General features: G+C 38.8%; 1 protein-coding gene across 5 annotated transcripts; it reads left to right on the top strand.

Moving 5' to 3' along the window:
* The first annotated feature begins 343 nt into the window (after positions 1 to 343).
* LOC147622221 (uncharacterized) lies at positions 344 to 18,265 on the top strand. Of its 5 annotated transcripts, XR_015269662.1 has the most exons (5): positions 1,668 to 3,128; positions 3,312 to 3,384; positions 3,463 to 3,670; positions 4,011 to 4,063; positions 18,053 to 18,265. XR_015269662.1 is itself a non-coding variant. In XM_086823311.1 (4 exons), exons 1-4 carry the CDS (start codon positions 2,882 to 2,884, stop codon positions 18,079 to 18,081), a joined length of 402 nt encoding a protein of 133 aa, XP_086679437.1. In that variant the 5' UTR covers positions 1,671 to 2,881; the 3' UTR covers positions 18,082 to 18,265. The 5 variants fall into 5 exon arrangements, 2 of the variants coding, with proteins under 2 accessions (XP_086679436.1, XP_086679437.1); XR_015269661.1 differs by lacking the exon at positions 18,053 to 18,265 and having other exon boundaries at positions 4,011 to 5,409; XR_015269663.1 differs by lacking the exons at positions 4,011 to 4,063; positions 18,053 to 18,265 and adding an exon at positions 3,775 to 3,989.
* Positions 18,266 to 18,646: the final 381 nt, after the last annotated feature.

Below are 18,646 nucleotides of genomic sequence, written 5' to 3'. Positions count from 1 at the left end.
CAGTTTACTTCTTGGGTTTACCCTCTATGTACTATGGCCCCGTAGTTTACTCGACATGCTCACAATACTATGGCGGTCGATTGCCATTCCTAGTTTACTTTCTTTTTATTTGATCTAATATGTCAAAAATGGCCGCGATCCCTAGTTTACTTCTCGATCCGACGCACCAAAAATAGCGAAAGATCACGGATGATTTCAAAACCATTGATCCCTTTTGACAAGGATCTTAAAAGAACCAATGCCATATAGTGCTGTGGGACCTGGGTGCCAGTTTGCAAATTGCCAATTGCAATAATCAATTCCCCACTTGCCTTGCAATAATCAATTCCGCACATGCCTTGAAGTGCGCAAGTCAGTCACTAGAGTCAGTGGAGTGAACGTGTGATGTTTATTGAGCATCAACTTCCAAGCTGGACTTTCTCACCGTGGACCGACCAATTCAATAGATGACTGCTGGATCCATCTCGGAAGCCCAAATCTTCTCTGTGTTTCACACGACAGTCTCGAAGGCTGAAGGAGAAGCTACTCCAAGTTCTGATCCACAACTCTTCCTCTTCTCGACGTTCCACAGTCTCATCGTTTATGTGTGCTCTTGGTTTTCCTGTTTTCCTCTTCTTGATTTTCAGTTATTCCACTGTGTGTATGTTTTACTGTTGTTGCTTTTTTCTTCGCAATTAACAACCCCGCAGCTAATGCCTTGGGTGGTGTTTGCGTTGATGTTGTTTTGCTACGACGCGGTGCGCAAGGAGTTTGGGGCAGGATGTAGGCGCCAAGGTTTAATGGGGGAAATTAGAGGAAGGCAAGCTTTAATGGAGGCTAGAGGGTGCCATTGTGATGAGCAGACTGCGCCATCTGAATTAGCTGGAGAGCTGCGGTATAATGTTGTGTTCAAGGCGAATAAATTAATGGCGGCGGCCAAGCGCTCCCCAGAGCGGTCAAGCTAACTCCTAACTCCTCTCTATTTATGCAAATCTCGTTTTCGATTAATCATTCACGACCAAGGTACGTTGATCCTTGCCTCCCACACATTGCTCTGTGGGGAGGCCGGTCGTTAATTAGAATTGTTTGGAATGGTGATAGTTTAAACGCAGACTGCACAGAGAGGTAAAACGTTAGAGCAGTGGCTTAATGTTTATTGGAAAAGAAAAGGCCATACCGTGGATGGATTTGATCGTGCAAAGCTTGATGATGCTGTAGTAGTGGTGGTGGTGGAGGAGGAGGAAGTCTCAGGCAGCTACTATTGCCAATCCCGTGAAGACTTTTGCAGGTTGCAGAGCTTGCCTATGCTTCTCTAATTTGGAAAAGCTGGACGCCTCTCCTACCCTCATCCTCCTCCTTTCTCTCTCTATCCCTCTCATTTTGCTCTTCTTTTTCTCTCTCTCCTTGTGGTCGTAGATGCCCTCATGTTGCATTCTACCGATGTTAATACCTCTCTCTCTCTCGCTCTTATTTTGCTCCTCTTCCTCTTTCTCTAAGGGCCATTTATACACCAAGGTCTGCCCACCCCCAATTAATGTTGGAAGCCAATCGGATGCTTAAATTGGGTTGGATGGGAGCACCCCCATTACACGCAGCCAAAATTGGGCAAACTTCAAAAGGTGAGGTGATAGCTCCTTTACTTTCCTTCCCTCCTCCCTAATCCCCACTCCCTCCCCCTTCCTTCCTTTTTCCAACCCCCCCCCCCAGCCTATCCTCACCTTCTTCTCTTTTTCTCTCTTTCCCTTTCTCGCACATCTTTTTCTCTCCGGAATCTTCTCTTCCCTCCTCCTCTCCTTTTCTCCACTCCCCCCTTTCTCTCTCTTCTTCTCCATCCCCTTCTCTCTTCTCTTCTATATATCTCTATATTATGTAAAGGAATAGTTTCACACGTGGCAAGAATTTGGAGGTTCGAAAAGATTCGGGTAGAATTCAAATTTGAAGATCTCAAAAAACGAGACAAGATTTCGGTAAAATTTAAATTTGGAGATCTCAAAAAACGTACAAAGCATGGGTTTGTACACTAGTCTCTCTTATGCGTTCGTCTTTTTTTCTCCTTACCTCTCCAACCTGCTCACCATCTTTTCTTTTTCTTTCTTCCCCTTTCTCACCTCTTTTTTAAATATCTCTTTCACCATCTTTTCTTTATCTTTGTTCCCCTTTCTCACCTTTTTAATCTCTCCTTACCCCACTAATCTTCCCTCTCTCTTTCACACTCTCTCATCTTCTCTCTCTTACTTTCTCACCTTCTTTAAATTCTCTCTCTTCACCTTTCTTTCCCCTCTACCACCACCACCACCACCACCTCCTCCTCCTCCTCCTCCTCCTCTCTCTCTCTCTCTCTCTCTCTCGTCCCTCCCCCTGCCCCTCGGCTTCTTTTCTTCTCAACTCCTCTTTCTCTCTCTCTCTCTCCTCCCTCTACCTCCCCCTCATCTCTCCTCTTTCTCTCTCTCTCTCCTCCCTCTGCCTCCCCCTCATCTTTCAGTCACGTTGCACTAAGTAGTTGTAAAAAGCATTGAAAAAAAAAAGAGGAGGAGGAAGCTAACACACTATTAAAGAGCTAAGGATACTCTAACGAAATTTCCGTATACAGAGCAGTGTGAACACACAACACTGGCTTGCGTGCTCAACAAGGTACGTCTCTACTACTCACGAAGAACCTTCGACTTACATACCTGGGCGGGCGTTCTAGTTGCAAGTCGTCTGCCCAATGTGTACGTTATAAACTTCCAGCGCAAATGCATTATCCGGGTTAACACAACTAGATTAATCGTATTAGAGTCCACACAGTCGTTCACGCGCTTTCTTATGCTTTCATTCGTGGTTATCACATACATTGCAGCTGTCGTAGAAGCCTCTTCTTAATCTCTTCTCTCATCTGCTCGACAAGCTTTGCACTGCGATCATGCCGCCCTTTTCCTCCACTGCATCATCTTCATCATCGGGTTTTGAATCTGATTCTGTATCTTCATCATCCAAGCTGTCTCATCGCCGTTTTTGTGCTGTTAATTTCCTGAAACCCACCACCGACTTCTCCCGACTGCCGCGCCCTCGCCGCCGCCGCTGCCTAATCAAAGCAGCTCGAGCCATAGCTCATGGCGTGGGTTTTGTCTGCAGGAAGACTGTCGGCTTCTTCTCTAACATGAGCTCAGGTATGCCCGCTAATCATCATCATGCCAGCATTAATACTGCCTATTCAACCCTAGCACTCGGTGATCACTATTGAATCAGACGTCATGTCAATCAGTTACGCTAAGGTGTGGGTTGTTAATTATGGTAGCATTTTCTAAATTCTAATCATGATGTCTAATGGATTGTTACCGTACGTATTATAGCTCGAAGAAGGGAGCAAGCTGTCCAACCGAAACGATCGCAACCAGCTACAACCGATCCAGCAATTAGCAGCAGGTGATTTGTTTAACCTTAGGAACTCATTATCAACTTAATCCCATCGCCTTTGGATTAACTCATGAAAGAGCAGTACAGGTCGTGTTGAGAAGCAGGCGGTGTAAGCTAGCGCACGTGTAGCTTGGGGATGAAAAGTGAAGACGTGCATGAGTTATTGGGCGTTCCAGACGCTAGTTGGCCCCGAACAGATGTCATAAGCGTTGATGTTGGTGATAACAGAACTGCGTAACGGCAAGAAAGGTTCCATGGACTCCTCATCCAAAGAGGAGTTTTAAGGGATGGATGGGTACGTTGTGATGGGGTTGTATGCGATGTCATACGCCTTCGTGAAGAATCTGCATGATATCACAGTTAGAGGAGGGTGTTGAGGAGCAGGGGTTGTGCATGCAGACGTAGCTGGGTAGGAAAAGCTCAGCGCGCTTGTGCAGGCGTAACTTGGGATGAAAAGCTGAGTGCACACTATAAGAATGGTTCTATCAGTTTCTATTGATCGAGACCATGGTCTGGATCGCGTTGATCTAATTTGTTTCTGCTAATTGCACTAAAGTTGGATTTTAAAACATTTTTATAGTTTGTGTTAGTGGACAGTGTTTGACTCAAGTTAGATTTGTGTGTGCTGGTGACAGATCGCCGCCGTCGATGGGGCAGGCAGTCTCCAACACGGTTGCTGAGTCAACAGGTACAGTACTCATACATCTAATCTTAACGGTTTAGGTGGATGAACAGATTTAGCATGCTCCTAAGCTCACCGACCCACATAACAGATCTACTGTGTCTTATATTTTACATGATATAATATAAGGCAGCCATAAGGAATGCTATCATAATTGGCGCGCCTGACTGACTAGTTAAGTATCTAAATTAAACATTGGAGCTGATAAAATGGCATGGGTGTAGTCAACATTAGGGTTAATTGAGATTGTTCATATTAATTTGTAGGAGTTTAGGTAGGGTTAATTAGATACTTGCTAACAGTAGTCCTCGTGTGAAGGTTTATACGAGAATTGATTGAGAATAAATAAATTGAACTTAATACCTTGATATGATCAGTATAAATAACTCTCAGTGTAACGATATGATCCGTATAAATAACTCTCAGTGTAACGAAGGGCAATTATTAGCCAAGGGTTAACTAATTGTAAGAGTAAGCTGGTTGCTCATAGCTAAGGTTTAGTAACCTAAGGGGTAAACGAAACCTAGATTTAGCAAAAGCTAAGCAATCGAGAGTAGACAGAGCAAAAGCTAATGATAATTAGGCCAAAATTCGTAAGCCTCCTCTGATATTATTCAGTGTTCATGGTACCCTCGTATATTGCATGTAACTATGTAACTAGATGTATTGTAAACCACCATTTAAATATTCTCGGATTTTATTTATTGTCCTTAACCAATGTACAATTCAAACGAGGTGACAAGTCTCCAATCCTCTTAGCTTATTGATTTGCGAAGCTCTAGGTTTACAATGTGAGTTCATCCCAATGGGCTTTTTAATTTGAGTTTTTAAGAGAAATCTATCATATATTTACATAAATTTTTTTAATTTTTGAAATTTGAAGTTTTTATAGAAAAAAAGATCATTCAAAATATTGAAAATCCATACATAATGGATTTTCAAAAGACCCCTTCAATGCACGATTGAGGTTATTAATAGTTGTGTAATATACTTCACAAATCATTGTATGTCTTTGCAAGCCTCCGTAGTACTATCCACTTTTTAAAAAAAAATTGGCAACTACTAGAAGGGAGCAACATACTCCATGAGGACCCCTCATATCCTCTACAAAGTGAGGGCAAGGTAACAATCGGGTGTCTAACCAGGGATCGAACCTAGTACCTCCAAGTTACACGCCACCCCCTTAATTAAACACTAGAACAAGTGCCTGATGTTAGTACTATCCACTTTTCCTTGTCATTTAGTTAGACTTACAGCCTAGCCTTTGCCATTATTAACCCTCTGAGTTATGGCCTATTGATTAAAGAGCAATCTTATTTGTATATGAGCTAAATTGAGATAGAAGTTTTATACTCTTCAGTTTTCTTTAGGTATATCATTCATCGTTTCTTTATTTCACATATTGTGTGTGTCTTGGATTGAGGTATCCTCCTGGATGAAGAAAGAAGACCATATTGTGTGTGTCTTGGATTGAGGTATCCTCCTGGATGAAGAAAGAAGACCATATTATGTGTAGTTAATATAGGTAACCGAGTTTTTGTGTGTTTCAGCACACAATTCGAGTGCATTTTCAATCTTGTTTTGGCTCTGCAAGTTTTTTGTAGACACTTTGTGAAGTGTTGATTTTGACTCTATATGCCCAATTTCTAGTTTGATGCAACATTGCAGCAGAAATTTAGTTGCAAGATAGTCTATGCAATTAAATGTAGCTGCAAGATAGTCTATGCAGAGAATCTAAGTATTACAGATGTATAACAAGTTTTACAATACCGTTGTAAGGATATAGATTTGTTTGCAAGTGCAGAAGCTTTTTTGCAAGCACTGTTTAGTAAGTTGTCGCAAGTAAAGATGTGTGACAATCTATCACAGATTATGAGTGAGAAGCTAGAGAATAGTTTCCAGGCATGGAAGTTCAAGGTGACCAATTTCCTTATGGGGAAAAAGATATTCGGAGTTCATCATAGCTAATGAAAAACAGCTGGAGATTGCTGAAGAAAATTCGACTCTACAGCAAGTGTAGGTATATAAAGCATGGCATGAAAAAGCCAGAAAGGCCATGTGTAATTGTGAAAAAATCTATGATTATTCATCTGCATGATCTACAAATGCCTAAGAAGGCCTAGGACACCTTGGTGAAGATGTACATCGTAAACACCCAAGCTCAAAAGATGCTACATAATGTGACCAAAGGAAAGTTGAGTATAAATGATTACTCAGTGAAGGTTAAAGGGCTTGCATATGTCCTTCGAGAGAACTTTCCTATATTTTAGAAATTGGTTGTATTTCTCATCCGTGAGGAGATGAATACTGGGAGAGGTTTATGCTCTAGAAATTCAAATGAGCAAGCCTTCTACTGAGATATACAAGTAGAGGAAAAGGGATATCATCATCTAGAGACTAAGGCAAATACTATTTTAGAAACAGAAATCATGGGCAGCAACAACAGTAGGATTGAAATGTACAAACAGGTAGAAGAAGTCACTCTAGAGATAGGGGAGCTAGAGGAGCTGAGGTGGTTGGCAAAGAAATCAGAGTGCAAATAACATAGAGTGTTATTATTGTGGTAAACGAGGGCACATAGCAAAGTACTACTATAAAAAGCATAATGATATTAAAAGTGAATAGTTGCAATAAGTAAACTATGCATCATCAAGTAAACATGATGGTGATGAGACAGAAGTGAGCATCTATTTGTGATGCAGTATACGCTCAGTTCCACAAAACAAGAGATGTGTCAAGACCTGGAGATGTTTAGTATGTGGATTATGGCACCTCTAACCACATGACCAGTCATGGTGGTGAGTGGTTTAGATAAATAAGTGATGATATTGTGCATCCCATTGTGCATGATGGTAAAGTACCATTGTCTAGGTATGATGGAAACATGAAGTACTTGACACATGTACTTCATGTTCTAAATATTCTAAAGAACTTGGTTATTGTTGGATAAATGGTTGAGTAGGGTCTGCAAGTAAGGTTTAATCCTCAAGGGTGTTTTGTGAAAGACTTCAAAAATCAATGCCACTAGGTTACAAAGGGTAATAGAAATGGCAGCATATTTACTTTGGATGTTAACATGCCTGAGGTGAAAGTAGCCATGTTTGCACGTGGGACAGGTGTCATTGCAAATATTGATATATGGCACAAGCACATTAGTCTTGTAAATGTATAGCTAAAGTCTATGCAAATATTATTGCAAGCTTGCTAAAGTTTAAGATTGATGGTATACATAAAGTATGTGAAGCATACTAGCTTGGTAAGCAGGTCAAACATGTTTTCCCACATAAAAAGCATGGCAATGCAAGGCCATTGGATATTATACATTCTAATGTATGGGGACCAACCAAGACTGCAGTAATTTACACATTACAAGTATTATGTAACATTCATTCATGATCACACGAGAAAAGTGAGGTGTTTTCTCACTTTCAAAGATTTAAAGATATATACATTAAATAAGATTGGATGGTGAGGGAGAGTATTTTTTCAATAAGTTCGGTGATTTATTGAGAAAGCAAGGAATCAAGAGACAATTTACATACAGGTACACTCTGCAATAGAATGGTGTTGGCAGAACGGAAAAATAAGCACATTGTAGAAGTGGCACGTGCCCTGATGTTTGAAAAGAATATGTTAAAGTATTTTTGGGCAGAAGAAATAGTAACTATTGTGAACATTATGAACATGATATTTATGTTATGATGCCTGAACATAAGTTTACAGGCATAAAACCAAATGTATCTCACTTGAAAGTGTTTAGATGTATTGTGTATATTGTCTATAACGTGACAACAAAGTTGGATCAAAGGTAGAGAAATGCATCTCCATTGGTTATGCTTTGCAAGCAGAAAGATTAAAGATGTTATAACCCTACTACTCATGAGATGCGAGGAAGTAGAGATATCATTGATAGGATGAGTAGCTGGTATGCACCAGAAAAGACAACAGAAGATTAGATGTAAGAAGTAATGATATTGCCCCACTTGTAGAGCAACAATCAACAGGTGCTTAATAGACCTAGAGAGCCCTCTAGCAATGGAACCAATGTTAGTCCATGCTCAAGCATGTTGAGGACAAATGTAGATACACATGTATTACGTAAAGGAAAACAAAAGATAGATCAAACTTCTATGCATAATCTGTCAGCATGTCACTCACATGTGGATGGTGAATCTAGTGGCTCTGAGCAGAGTCTTGATGAGGAGCTTGGCATTCTTCCAGTGGTTACTCCTGGTGCAAGGAGAACTAGGGCTATTTTAAGGACACCTCGTGCAGCAGCAATCCAATTGTATGTAGGTCTAGATACCATGTTGACAAGGTGGGATATAATAGATATACATATCATCATTATGCTTACATGGTTAAAGTAATACTGGAATTGAAGCCCGCTTGTTTTGAGCAGGCGGTTAAAAATAAAAAATGGAAAGATGCCATGAATAAGGAGATGGCAGCATTGGATGGAAATGCAACATGGGATTTAGTACCTTTGCTTAAGGGGAAGAAGGCAATTGGATATAAGTGGGTGTATAAGGTCAATCATAAGGACATTGGTTGCCAAGGATTATGCACATATCTATGGCATTGACTATGAGAAGACATTCAACTTGGTTACGAGAATGGCAACTATAAGAGCTATCATTTGGTAAGGGCGAAGTGTTGTCTTTACATCAAATGGATGTAAAGAATGCTTTCTTGTATGGTGATTACAAGAAGAATTATACATGATGCAGCCACTATGTTATGAGAGTGATGCACACCCAGATTTTGTGTGTAAGTTACGTAAAGCTTTATATGGTTTGAAACAAGCACATAGAGCATGGTCAAACAAGATCGAGGAGTATCTTGTCATCACCATTGGATTTTGAATATCCAATGCAACTTTTTCACTTTATGTTAAAAAGACAAATAGATGAATCATGGTATTAGTTGTTTATGTGGATGACTTGATTATCACCCGCAACAGTGATGCTGACATACATGATGTCAAGAGGCTTTAGAAGAAAAAGTTTGAGATGAAGGATTTGGATGAGCTACGGTATTTCTTGGGCATAGAGGTGGTGAAATCACCTCTCACGGCGTTTTGTTGTTCAGAGATAGTATGGCTTGGACATGTTGTCCAAGTATGGTATGACAAGTTATAAGCCTATTTCAATGCCATTGGAGTAGAACACAAAGCTTTTCATAGATACACCTGAGCTTTTAGAGGACCCCACTATGTATAGGCACATAGTTGGGTAGCTAAATCTACATGACCATTACTAGACCAGATTTGAGCTATGATGTTGGACTTGTGAGTCGGTTTATCTTCTAGACCCCTAGGAAGCCACACTTAGATGTGGCTAGAGGGATTCTCAATTACATAAAGTCCATAATTGATTATGGACATTTTTATGACACTGGTACAAAGACATAGCTACATGGGTACACAGATGTTAATTGGGCTGGTAGTGTCATAGACATGAGATCTACTAGTGGCTTTATGTTCTCTTTTGAGAGTGCTACTGTGAGTTGGAGCAGCAAAACAGCCTCGATAGTTTTCTTGTTGAGTACAAAAGTAGAGTATAGGGGTTGCTATGGTAACATGAGTAGCACACAATTGGCCATACAACTAGCTAGTAATCTAGTATATCATGGTAGGATGAAGCACATTGAGGTGCATTATCACTTTGTGAGGGAGAAGGTTCCAATAGTAGGTGATGTAGACCTAGTATATGTCAACACAGAGGATCATGTGGCTCACATCTTCAAGAAAGCACGTGGTATAGAGAAGCTCCATAGGTTTAGAAGTTTACTTAGAGTACAGTGTATGGAGTACTTTGAGAAGTGTTAAGATATCAAGCTCAACTCGTGCTATAGACATTGATGGCCAGCCTGGGTGATAGCTTCCACACTTATGCCACTAGCATGGTTGGTGAGATTATGGTTGATATGCAACCAATGGTGGTGGATGACAGGCTACGTGACAGCCTCTTTGGAGTACTAGAGTTATGGCATAGTTATAGTACGAGCTCTTATAGCCAAGTTCACACTATGGACCAACCATTGTATGTTATAGTAGGAGAGTACTTTCCCTTAAAGTTTGAAATCTTATCTCTTTATGTTAATAACTGTAGAGAAAGGGAGGAGGTAGAAGAAAATTTAGCCAAGTTCACACTATGGACCAACCATTGTATGTTATAGTAGGAGAGTACTTTCGCTTAAAGTTTGAAATCTTATCTCTTTATGTTGACTGTAGAGAAAGGGAGGAGGTAGAAGAAAATTTAGCCATCCATCTCTCTCTTGTGTATGTGTGTTTACTTGCAAGAATCCAAGCTCTCCCTCTCCCCAAGACACCTTTATGGTATCAGAGCTCGGATTCATATGAGAGCTAAGGAAGCAAGTAAGAAGCAAGAACAAGGCAAGCAAGGAAGCACTACACGGGTAAGAGTGTTTCTACCTCTTTTCCTCTTTCATTTTTAGAGAATCACTTTCATTTTAGTAGCTTTGAGAGCTACATGCAGACAGGAAAGTCATTGTCTCAGATTGAGGCATTCTCTTGGGTGAAAGAAGAAGACCATATTATGTGTAATTAACATAGTTAGTTACATTTTGACACGATTCAGACATATTTTGGGCCCCAATTTGGCTTTATAAGTTTTTTGAAGGCACTCTGTGTGAAGTGTAGATTTTGACTCTATATGCTCAAATCCTAGTTCAATGTAAGTTACCATTAGAGTTTGGATATCTAGTACATCGATACATAGATGCTGATTGGGCTAATAGTGTCACAAACATAAGATCTACCAGTGGCTTTATGTTTTCTTTTGAAAGGGTCATTGTGAGTTGGAGTAGCAAGAAACAATCGATAATTGCCTTGTTAAGTATAGAGGTAGAGAATAGGGGTGTTGCTATGGCATCTTGTGAGGTAGCTTGGTTTCAAAAGCTACTTGGTGATATGGGTAAGCCTCTGGATAGGGCCATTGTCATTTATTGTGACATCATGAGTAGCATACAATTAGCCACTACCCAGTATATCATGTTAGGACGAAGCACATTAAGGTGCGTTATCACTTTTTGTTGAGAGAGAAGGTTCTAGCACGTGATGTAGATATGGTGTATGTCAGCACAGAAGAATATGTGATGTAGATCTGGTATATATCAGCATAGAGAATCAAGTGGCTGATATCTTTACAAAGGTGCTTTTGGCACAGAGAGAGAAGCTCCATAGGTTTATAAGCTTACTTGGAGTATAGTGTGTGGAGTTGAGCTTGAGGGGGAGTGTTGAGATATCGAGCTAAATTAGTGCCACGAACATGGGTGACCTTTGTAGGTGATAGCTTTCACATTTATGCCACTGGCACGATTGGTGATATTATGGTTGATATGCTGCCAATGGTGGATGACAAGAGGCTGTGTGATAGCCATTTTGGAGTACTAAAGTTATGGCATAGTTATAGCGCTAGCTCATGTAGTCGGGTTCACACTATGGACTGACCATTGTATATTATAGTACGAGAGTACTTTACATTATAGGAGGAGAGTACTCTTATCTCTCTATGTTAATGGTTGTAGAGAAGAGAAGAAGATAGAAGAAAATTCATCCATCCTTCTCTCTCTTGTGTGTGTGTGTGTTTGCTAACAAGGAACTCAAGATCTTTCTCTCCCCTTGAATCTTTTTATGGTATCGATCTTGAGTTCGTGTGAGAGCTAAGGAGGCAAGTAAGAGGCAACAACAAGGCAAGCAAGGAAGCGGTACATGGGTAAGGGTATTTCTATCTCTTTCTCTCTTTGATTTTGGAGCAACACCTTCAAGTAGCTGTGAGAGCTACAAGAAAACAAGAAAATCATTGTCTCATATTAAGGCATCCTTTTGGATGAAGGAATAATACCATATAGTGTGCAGTTAACATAATTAACTATGATTTTGCACATTTCGACAATGATATGTGGGCCTCGTTTTGGCACTATAAGTTTTCTATAGGCTCTCTATAAAGTGTCGATTTTGCCTCTATATGCCCATTTTTTGGTTCGATGCAAAGTTACTAGATATCCAATACATGGATACATAGATGCTAATTAGGTTGGTAGTGTTAAGACATGAGATCTGTGAGTGGATTTATTTTTTCTTTTGGGAGTGTTGTTGTGAGTAAGAGAAACAAGAAACAGCCGACAATTGTCTTGTCGCGCGAGTATAGAGGCAGAGTACAGGGGCACTGCTATGGGAGCTTGTGATGTAGCTTGATTTCAAAAGCTACTTGGTGATATGGGTGAGCCCATATAGGTCCATTGTCATTTATTATATGACAACATGAGTAGCATACAACTAGCCCCAATAACCTATAAGTATATCATGTTAGGATGCAGCACATTGAGGTGCATTATCACTTTGTGAGGGAGAAGGTTGATATAGGTCTCGTATATACCAGCACAGAGGATCAGGTAGCTAACATCTTCATGAAGGGACTTGGCACAAAGAGAGATAAGCTCCATATGTTTAGAAGCTTACTTGGAGGACAGTGTGTGAAGGTCATTTCGAAGGAGAGTGTTGAGATATCGAGCTAAACTAGTGCTATGAACATTGATGACCTACCTAGAGGTGATAGATTTCACACTTATGCCAGTGGCACGATTAATGAGATGATGGTTGATACGCCAGTGGATGATAGACAATGTGATAGCCACTTTGGCGTACAAAGTTATAGCATAGTTATAGCGTTCTCTCATGTAGTCAGGTTCACACTATGGACCGACCATTGTATGTTATAGTAGGAGAGTACTTTCCCTTGTAGTATGTACTTGAATCTCTTTATGTTAATGGTTATAGAGAAGAGAAGAAGATAGAAGAAAAAACAGCTATCCATCTCTCTCTTATGTATTGCTCTCTTGTGTGTGTGTTTGCTTGTAAGGAACTCAAGCTCTCCCTCTCCCCTGAAATCTCTTTAGCTGACATGGGACATGGGAGCAAAAGTTTCATCATCATAATCAATCCCTTTCTGTTGGGCATAACCTTTTGCACAAGTCTCGCTTTGAATCTGTCAACAGATCCATCTACCTTTCGCTTGACTTTGAAAACCCACTAAGTACCAATAGCTTTCTTACCAAGTTGTAGATCCACTAAATCCCAAGTACCATTTTTTAAATGGAATAAATTTTATCTATTTTACCCAATTTAGATCTTCTTGAGTCTCTTCAAAAGAATCAGTTTCATTTACATTATATAGAGAACTAAGAAATGCAAACTCAGCAATATCTATTGAAGAAATGGTTCGAGCACCAGATCTGGTTTTACTCTGCAAAGGATCGGACAATCAAAGAACTAGAATTGGTGAGGTAGTATCGCCTAGAAAGGATTGCCACAAAAGGATCACCAAAAATTAGGACCAATGGAGTTTACCTTAGGAAATAATCTACCTTAGTTTTACTATTACTTTTACCTTAGCTTAGGGGAAGCCTAGGAGTAAGATCTTAACAAGCATGTCAAATCGGAGGTAACACTTTTTTTCTCCATCTAGATGGTTACTTATGTGCAAAATGCTGATGTATAGGCATGCAAAAGAAGAAATATACAGAGTCAATTATGTATCTTTGTCTCACAATTCTTTGTGAGTACTGTAATGTTCTGTAATCTATGTGATGATCATCTGAATGTGATTTTCCACTATTTTAAGATTTTTTATTGCCTATTGTTTTAATGATATTATTTAAACTTGTGTATTTTTTGGGGGTCTATAACTTTTTCAAGAGTTCTTGAGGCACCACCACTGATGGGATTTTTTGGCTCTATATTTTTATGTAAAGAGGGAAGAAGAAGATTATTTCTAAATAGGACATCATGGCTCAATGGGTATCCAAAGTTCCATGGTAAGAAGAAAGAGGATCCGGATATACACACATGGCAAATTTTGAGAACACCTGGTTGGTGAATGGCATGCCACATACAATTATAGCTGCTCAGAAGCGTAATACATTCAATGGAACATTTGATGTGGGCAGGTAACCAATCAACATATGCAGTATGGCCCCACTGCATTTCTGACAAATGAAGAACTATATGATGCATTTCTACACCAATTTTGGAACTATAAACTATGTTGCGCGTGAAGCAGAAAACCTTGCTGGTAGAAGATTACACAACTTAGTTCCTCACTTTGCATAGTTGAGTGGACTCGATAGATGGACCAACTGAGGCGCTTATGGGAGAATGGTTTGTACAGATTCTGTGAAAGAAATTGAAGCTTGTTGTAGCATCTGTTAATCTCACCATTGGCGGATTTGATGGGCTAGTGGAAGTTGCTCAAATTTAGGGAAAATCTTGACTTTAAAGAAGGGGAAAAAATGGGAAGTATATTCCTCAAAGGATGAGAAAGAGGATGACACTTCAAATATGATGATTGGATATGAAGTTGGGGATTCATAGTTCAAGCACTAGAATTGACAGAAGAAAATCCAAAAGCCGGAGACGGTCAAAGAATCAGGTGCCAGCATGGGCTCAACTTCCAGGTGCAAGTACATGGGGGAGTTGGATCTGGCTCTTCGATCGGATGTTTGGTACATAAAGTGTTTAAATCCAGTGACACCAAGGAGGAATGTAAGCTTACTCTCTACTATGTCATATGTCAATAGACCACCACTCATGTTAGATACGGAGGCTTACCGATATAATGGTAGAGTGCATCATCTACAGCGTCAGGGAGAGAAAACCCAGGCTACAATTCGATTCCAATAGTTAGCACTAGTCAACCACGTGACTATAGGCATACCACAGGTTGGTGGTACAATAGGTTTACCTTTCCAGTGTTGTTACTACAAAGAAATTGGTATCGCAAGATGGAGTGTTTGGTGTGGCAACGCCATCAAGGGAACTCTAGAAAACACAAACGAAAGATTCCACCTCGGCCCAGCCTCTAGCAATCAATCTGGTGCATAACAAATTCAGCCTCGTGCACAAGTTCAACCATATCTAGAGGCATTTGAGCCTTCGTAGGCTGACATGGCAGTTATAAGGGTGCAAGGCAAGGACAAAGGAAAAACCCCAAAATTGGGAGGAGCAACAACATGTCCAAGACCAAGTCACCAAGATGTGTAGGAAGCATAGGGCAAGGTCCGAAATGCTTCGAAATCTGAAAGGAATATGCCAGATTATTTTTGGGCCAAAGCAATAGAAACTATTGTTTACATTATAAACATGACCCCCACTATAGATGTTCTTGGCATGACACGTGAATAGAAGTTTACATGCATAAAACAAGATATGGCACACTTGAAAGTGTTTGGATGTATTGCATATGTGCATGTTCTTGATGACGTGAAAACCAAGTTGGATCCAAAGGTAGAGAAATGTATCTTCATTGGTTATGCCTTAGAGCAAAAAGGTTATATAGATGCTATAAGCATACCACTCATGAGATGAAAGTAAGAAGAGATGTTGTGTTTGATGCGATAAGTAGCTGGTGTGTACAAGTGAAGGTAGCTGAAGCTGTAGATGTAAAAGGTAATGATGGTATCCCACATGTAGAGAAGTAATCATAGGTGCTTCGTGGACTTGGAGATTCCTCTAACACTAGATCCACTATTAGGCAGGTTGAGAACAGATGCAAGGAATGTAGATGCATCATCTCGTGATACTACAAGTGTATCACCCTTTTCTACCCAATCTATCAGTAGGTCACTCCAAAGGTAGAGAAATGTATCTTCATTGGTTATGCCTTGGAGCAAAAAGGTTATATAGATGCTATAACTATACCACTCATGAGATGAAAGTAAGAAGAGATGTGTTTGATGTGATAAGTAGCTGGTGTGTACAAGTGAAGGTAGCTGAAGCTGTAGATGTAAAAAGTAATGATGTTATCCCACATGTAGAGAAGTAATCATAGGTGCTTCGTGGACTTGGAGATTCCTCTAACACTAGATCCACTATTAGGCAGGTTGAGGACAGATGCAAGGAATGTAGATGCATCATCTCGTGATACTACAAGTGTATCACCCTTTTCTGCCCAATCTATCAGTAGGTCACTCTTATGTGGATGGTGACTCTAGTGGCTCCGAGTAGAGCCACTAGAGGAGGAGCTTGGCATTCCATCAGTGGTTACTCCTTGTGCACAGAGAAACAAGGTTGTTTTGAGGACACCCGTAGATAGTGATCTAGTTGTATTTAGGTTTACTCAGGTTAGATACCCTATTGACAGATTGAGATATGCTGGTTATGTAGCACATCACTAATGCTTACAGGGGTTGATAGTGGCTCAGATAGGAAGAGAGCTTCTTAGATACATAAAGCACCATTAATTATGGACTTTTCTATCAGGCTGCCAGAGAGATACTTTGGTATACTAGAGTTATGGCATACGTATAGCACTAGCTCATGTAGTTAGTTCACACTATGGATAGACTAGTGTATGTTACAATTGGAGAGTACTTTCCCTTATTGTATGTACTCTTATCTCTTTATGTTATGGTTGTAGAGAATAGAAGAAATTCATCCATCCATCTCTCTTGTGTGCTTGTCTACTCTTCTATGTGTGTGTTTATTTATAAGGAAAGCCCAAGCTCATCCTCTCCTATGCATTCTTCTCATACTTAACGGCCCTAGGGAAGCTTGTGGAGAACCTTGCAACAAGTATACGTATTCTTAGCAATTTGCATAGGTGCCTATACTGAAAACATACTTCAAAATTGATATCATGTTTGCATCTATCATTTCCCACTTTAATTCCATCAGTTTAGTTTATCAATTTTTTTACAGTTGTAGAGACTATGAAAAAGAACTGAAAATAACTTTTAAAGAAAATTAGATGTGGGAATGCATGCCTAAATTGGCATTCTCTTTTATATAGACTCAAATATATTTAATAGTCAAGTCTTCATTTTTACTTTAGCATTTGAACTCTATAATTTGAGAATGTAAGGCAGTAGATGAGTTCATTTAAAGGGGATGATAATTTTATAGGATTTCACAAAAATCTACCAAATCTATAAAAGAAAGGGGTGAAATTGGGTTGCATACATATGTGAACTTACTTCTCGAAGAAAAAGAATTCACAACAGATTTTATGAAATACCATTTTAAAGACATCTATTATTTTTCCATGGTTAAATTTTTAGATAAAGGGTTTTATTTTGTAGTCCCATTAACAAGAATTTTATTAAAATTCTATCAATGCATGTGAGATATGAGGACTTTTTTATAGTTAACCCTGAACCCTAACCCTTCCACCTATTTTGCATGGTACTTAACAACACGTTTGTTAATGTTACTAATTGTTTGCTAGGTTTTTTAATCTTAATAAATTGCAATAAAGACCATGTTTGAAATTTGAAAAGATAAATGCTCGTTGATAAATTCTAGTTTGTGATTAATGTGGGAGGTAAAAAATACAACAATGGGCTAATTTCCTTTTAATGGTTCCTTCTCATTTTAACATGTATATCTCATTTTCTCAATTTTGAAAGACTAGTAAAATTTAAAAAAACTACTAAAATTTTAAAATTTTAAAAAAAAATAGCTTACAAGTCTACAAATTTTAGCTAACAATTTCTAAGTTTTATGATTTGGTGAAAGAAATGTTTTCCTTAAAAAGTGGTCCTTATCACCATTTTGTTTTTTTATGTTGACGATAGAGGTCACTATAAAAGTAATCTTGTTAAAAAAGTTTTACAAAAATGATATGCAAAATATACATTATGATTATTATTATTTTATCATTTAGTCCTCTTGAGAACTCAGTCTACTCCATACTATCTTTACTATAAAAGAGTGTTCAAAATAGTTTATATGTGCTCTTAAACTAAAATAAATCGCTTACATTGATATATTACGATTATGAATTTGTGGACAATGGTTAAAAAATTTAACATAAATGCAAGATTATGTCTTGAATAGAGCCTACGATGTACTTTAAAGCATATGGGAGGGAAAGTTTTTTTAATGAGGTGAAGTAGGTCATCGATGCACTTTTGTAACTAAATCATTACAGAGTTAATTTGGCATCTTCAGCTAAATCAACTATGTGGTTGCAGATCTAGAACACACAATTGGAAATCCATGAGGATAAAAGTGAGACTGAGAAGCATCAGTTAGTGAGCTAGTTTCTGTTCTTGTCTTAATGTTGTAGAAGTCATATTGAACAATTTAATAAGAATTATCAAGGGCATTAAATGGAGTGCAACTTTGATTGAAATGGATACAAACACTTTTTAATTGATTTAAATGGATACAGACACTATGAAGTAGATTCTTTGTTACTTTCATACAAAAAAAAGGCAATCTGATTTTTTTTTTCAAATGGAGAAATAGTTTCCTTTTTAAAAAAGGAAAAAGAGATACCTCCTTTGTCCATGTTGAAAGTATATAGTATTGTCTATTAAGCAGTGATATGCATATTAATTAATTATTTTCCATGTATCTTGGGTAGTTGTCTAAAAAGTCAAAAGGAATATTTATTTAAAGAACAAAATTCAAAAAAATAAAGTTGAATGGAATGTTAATATGAGATTTGATGGCATTTTTACCAAGTAGCATGTGTGATAGATAGGCTTGTTTTTTAATGGATTTTTACCTGTTGTCATTGAGTGTAATATCTCAATTAAAACTAAGTAGTGGAACAGGATTGA

The sequence above is a fragment of the Cibotium barometz genome, chromosome 29 (genome assembly GCF_041138505.1).
Source record: "Cibotium barometz isolate CiBa-2024 chromosome 29, ASM4113850v1, whole genome shotgun sequence".
NCBI lineage: Eukaryota > Viridiplantae > Streptophyta > Polypodiopsida > Cyatheales > Cibotiaceae > Cibotium > Cibotium barometz.
The sequence above is the reverse complement of the archived record's forward strand: the minus strand, read 5'-3'. Positions and strand labels throughout refer to the sequence as shown.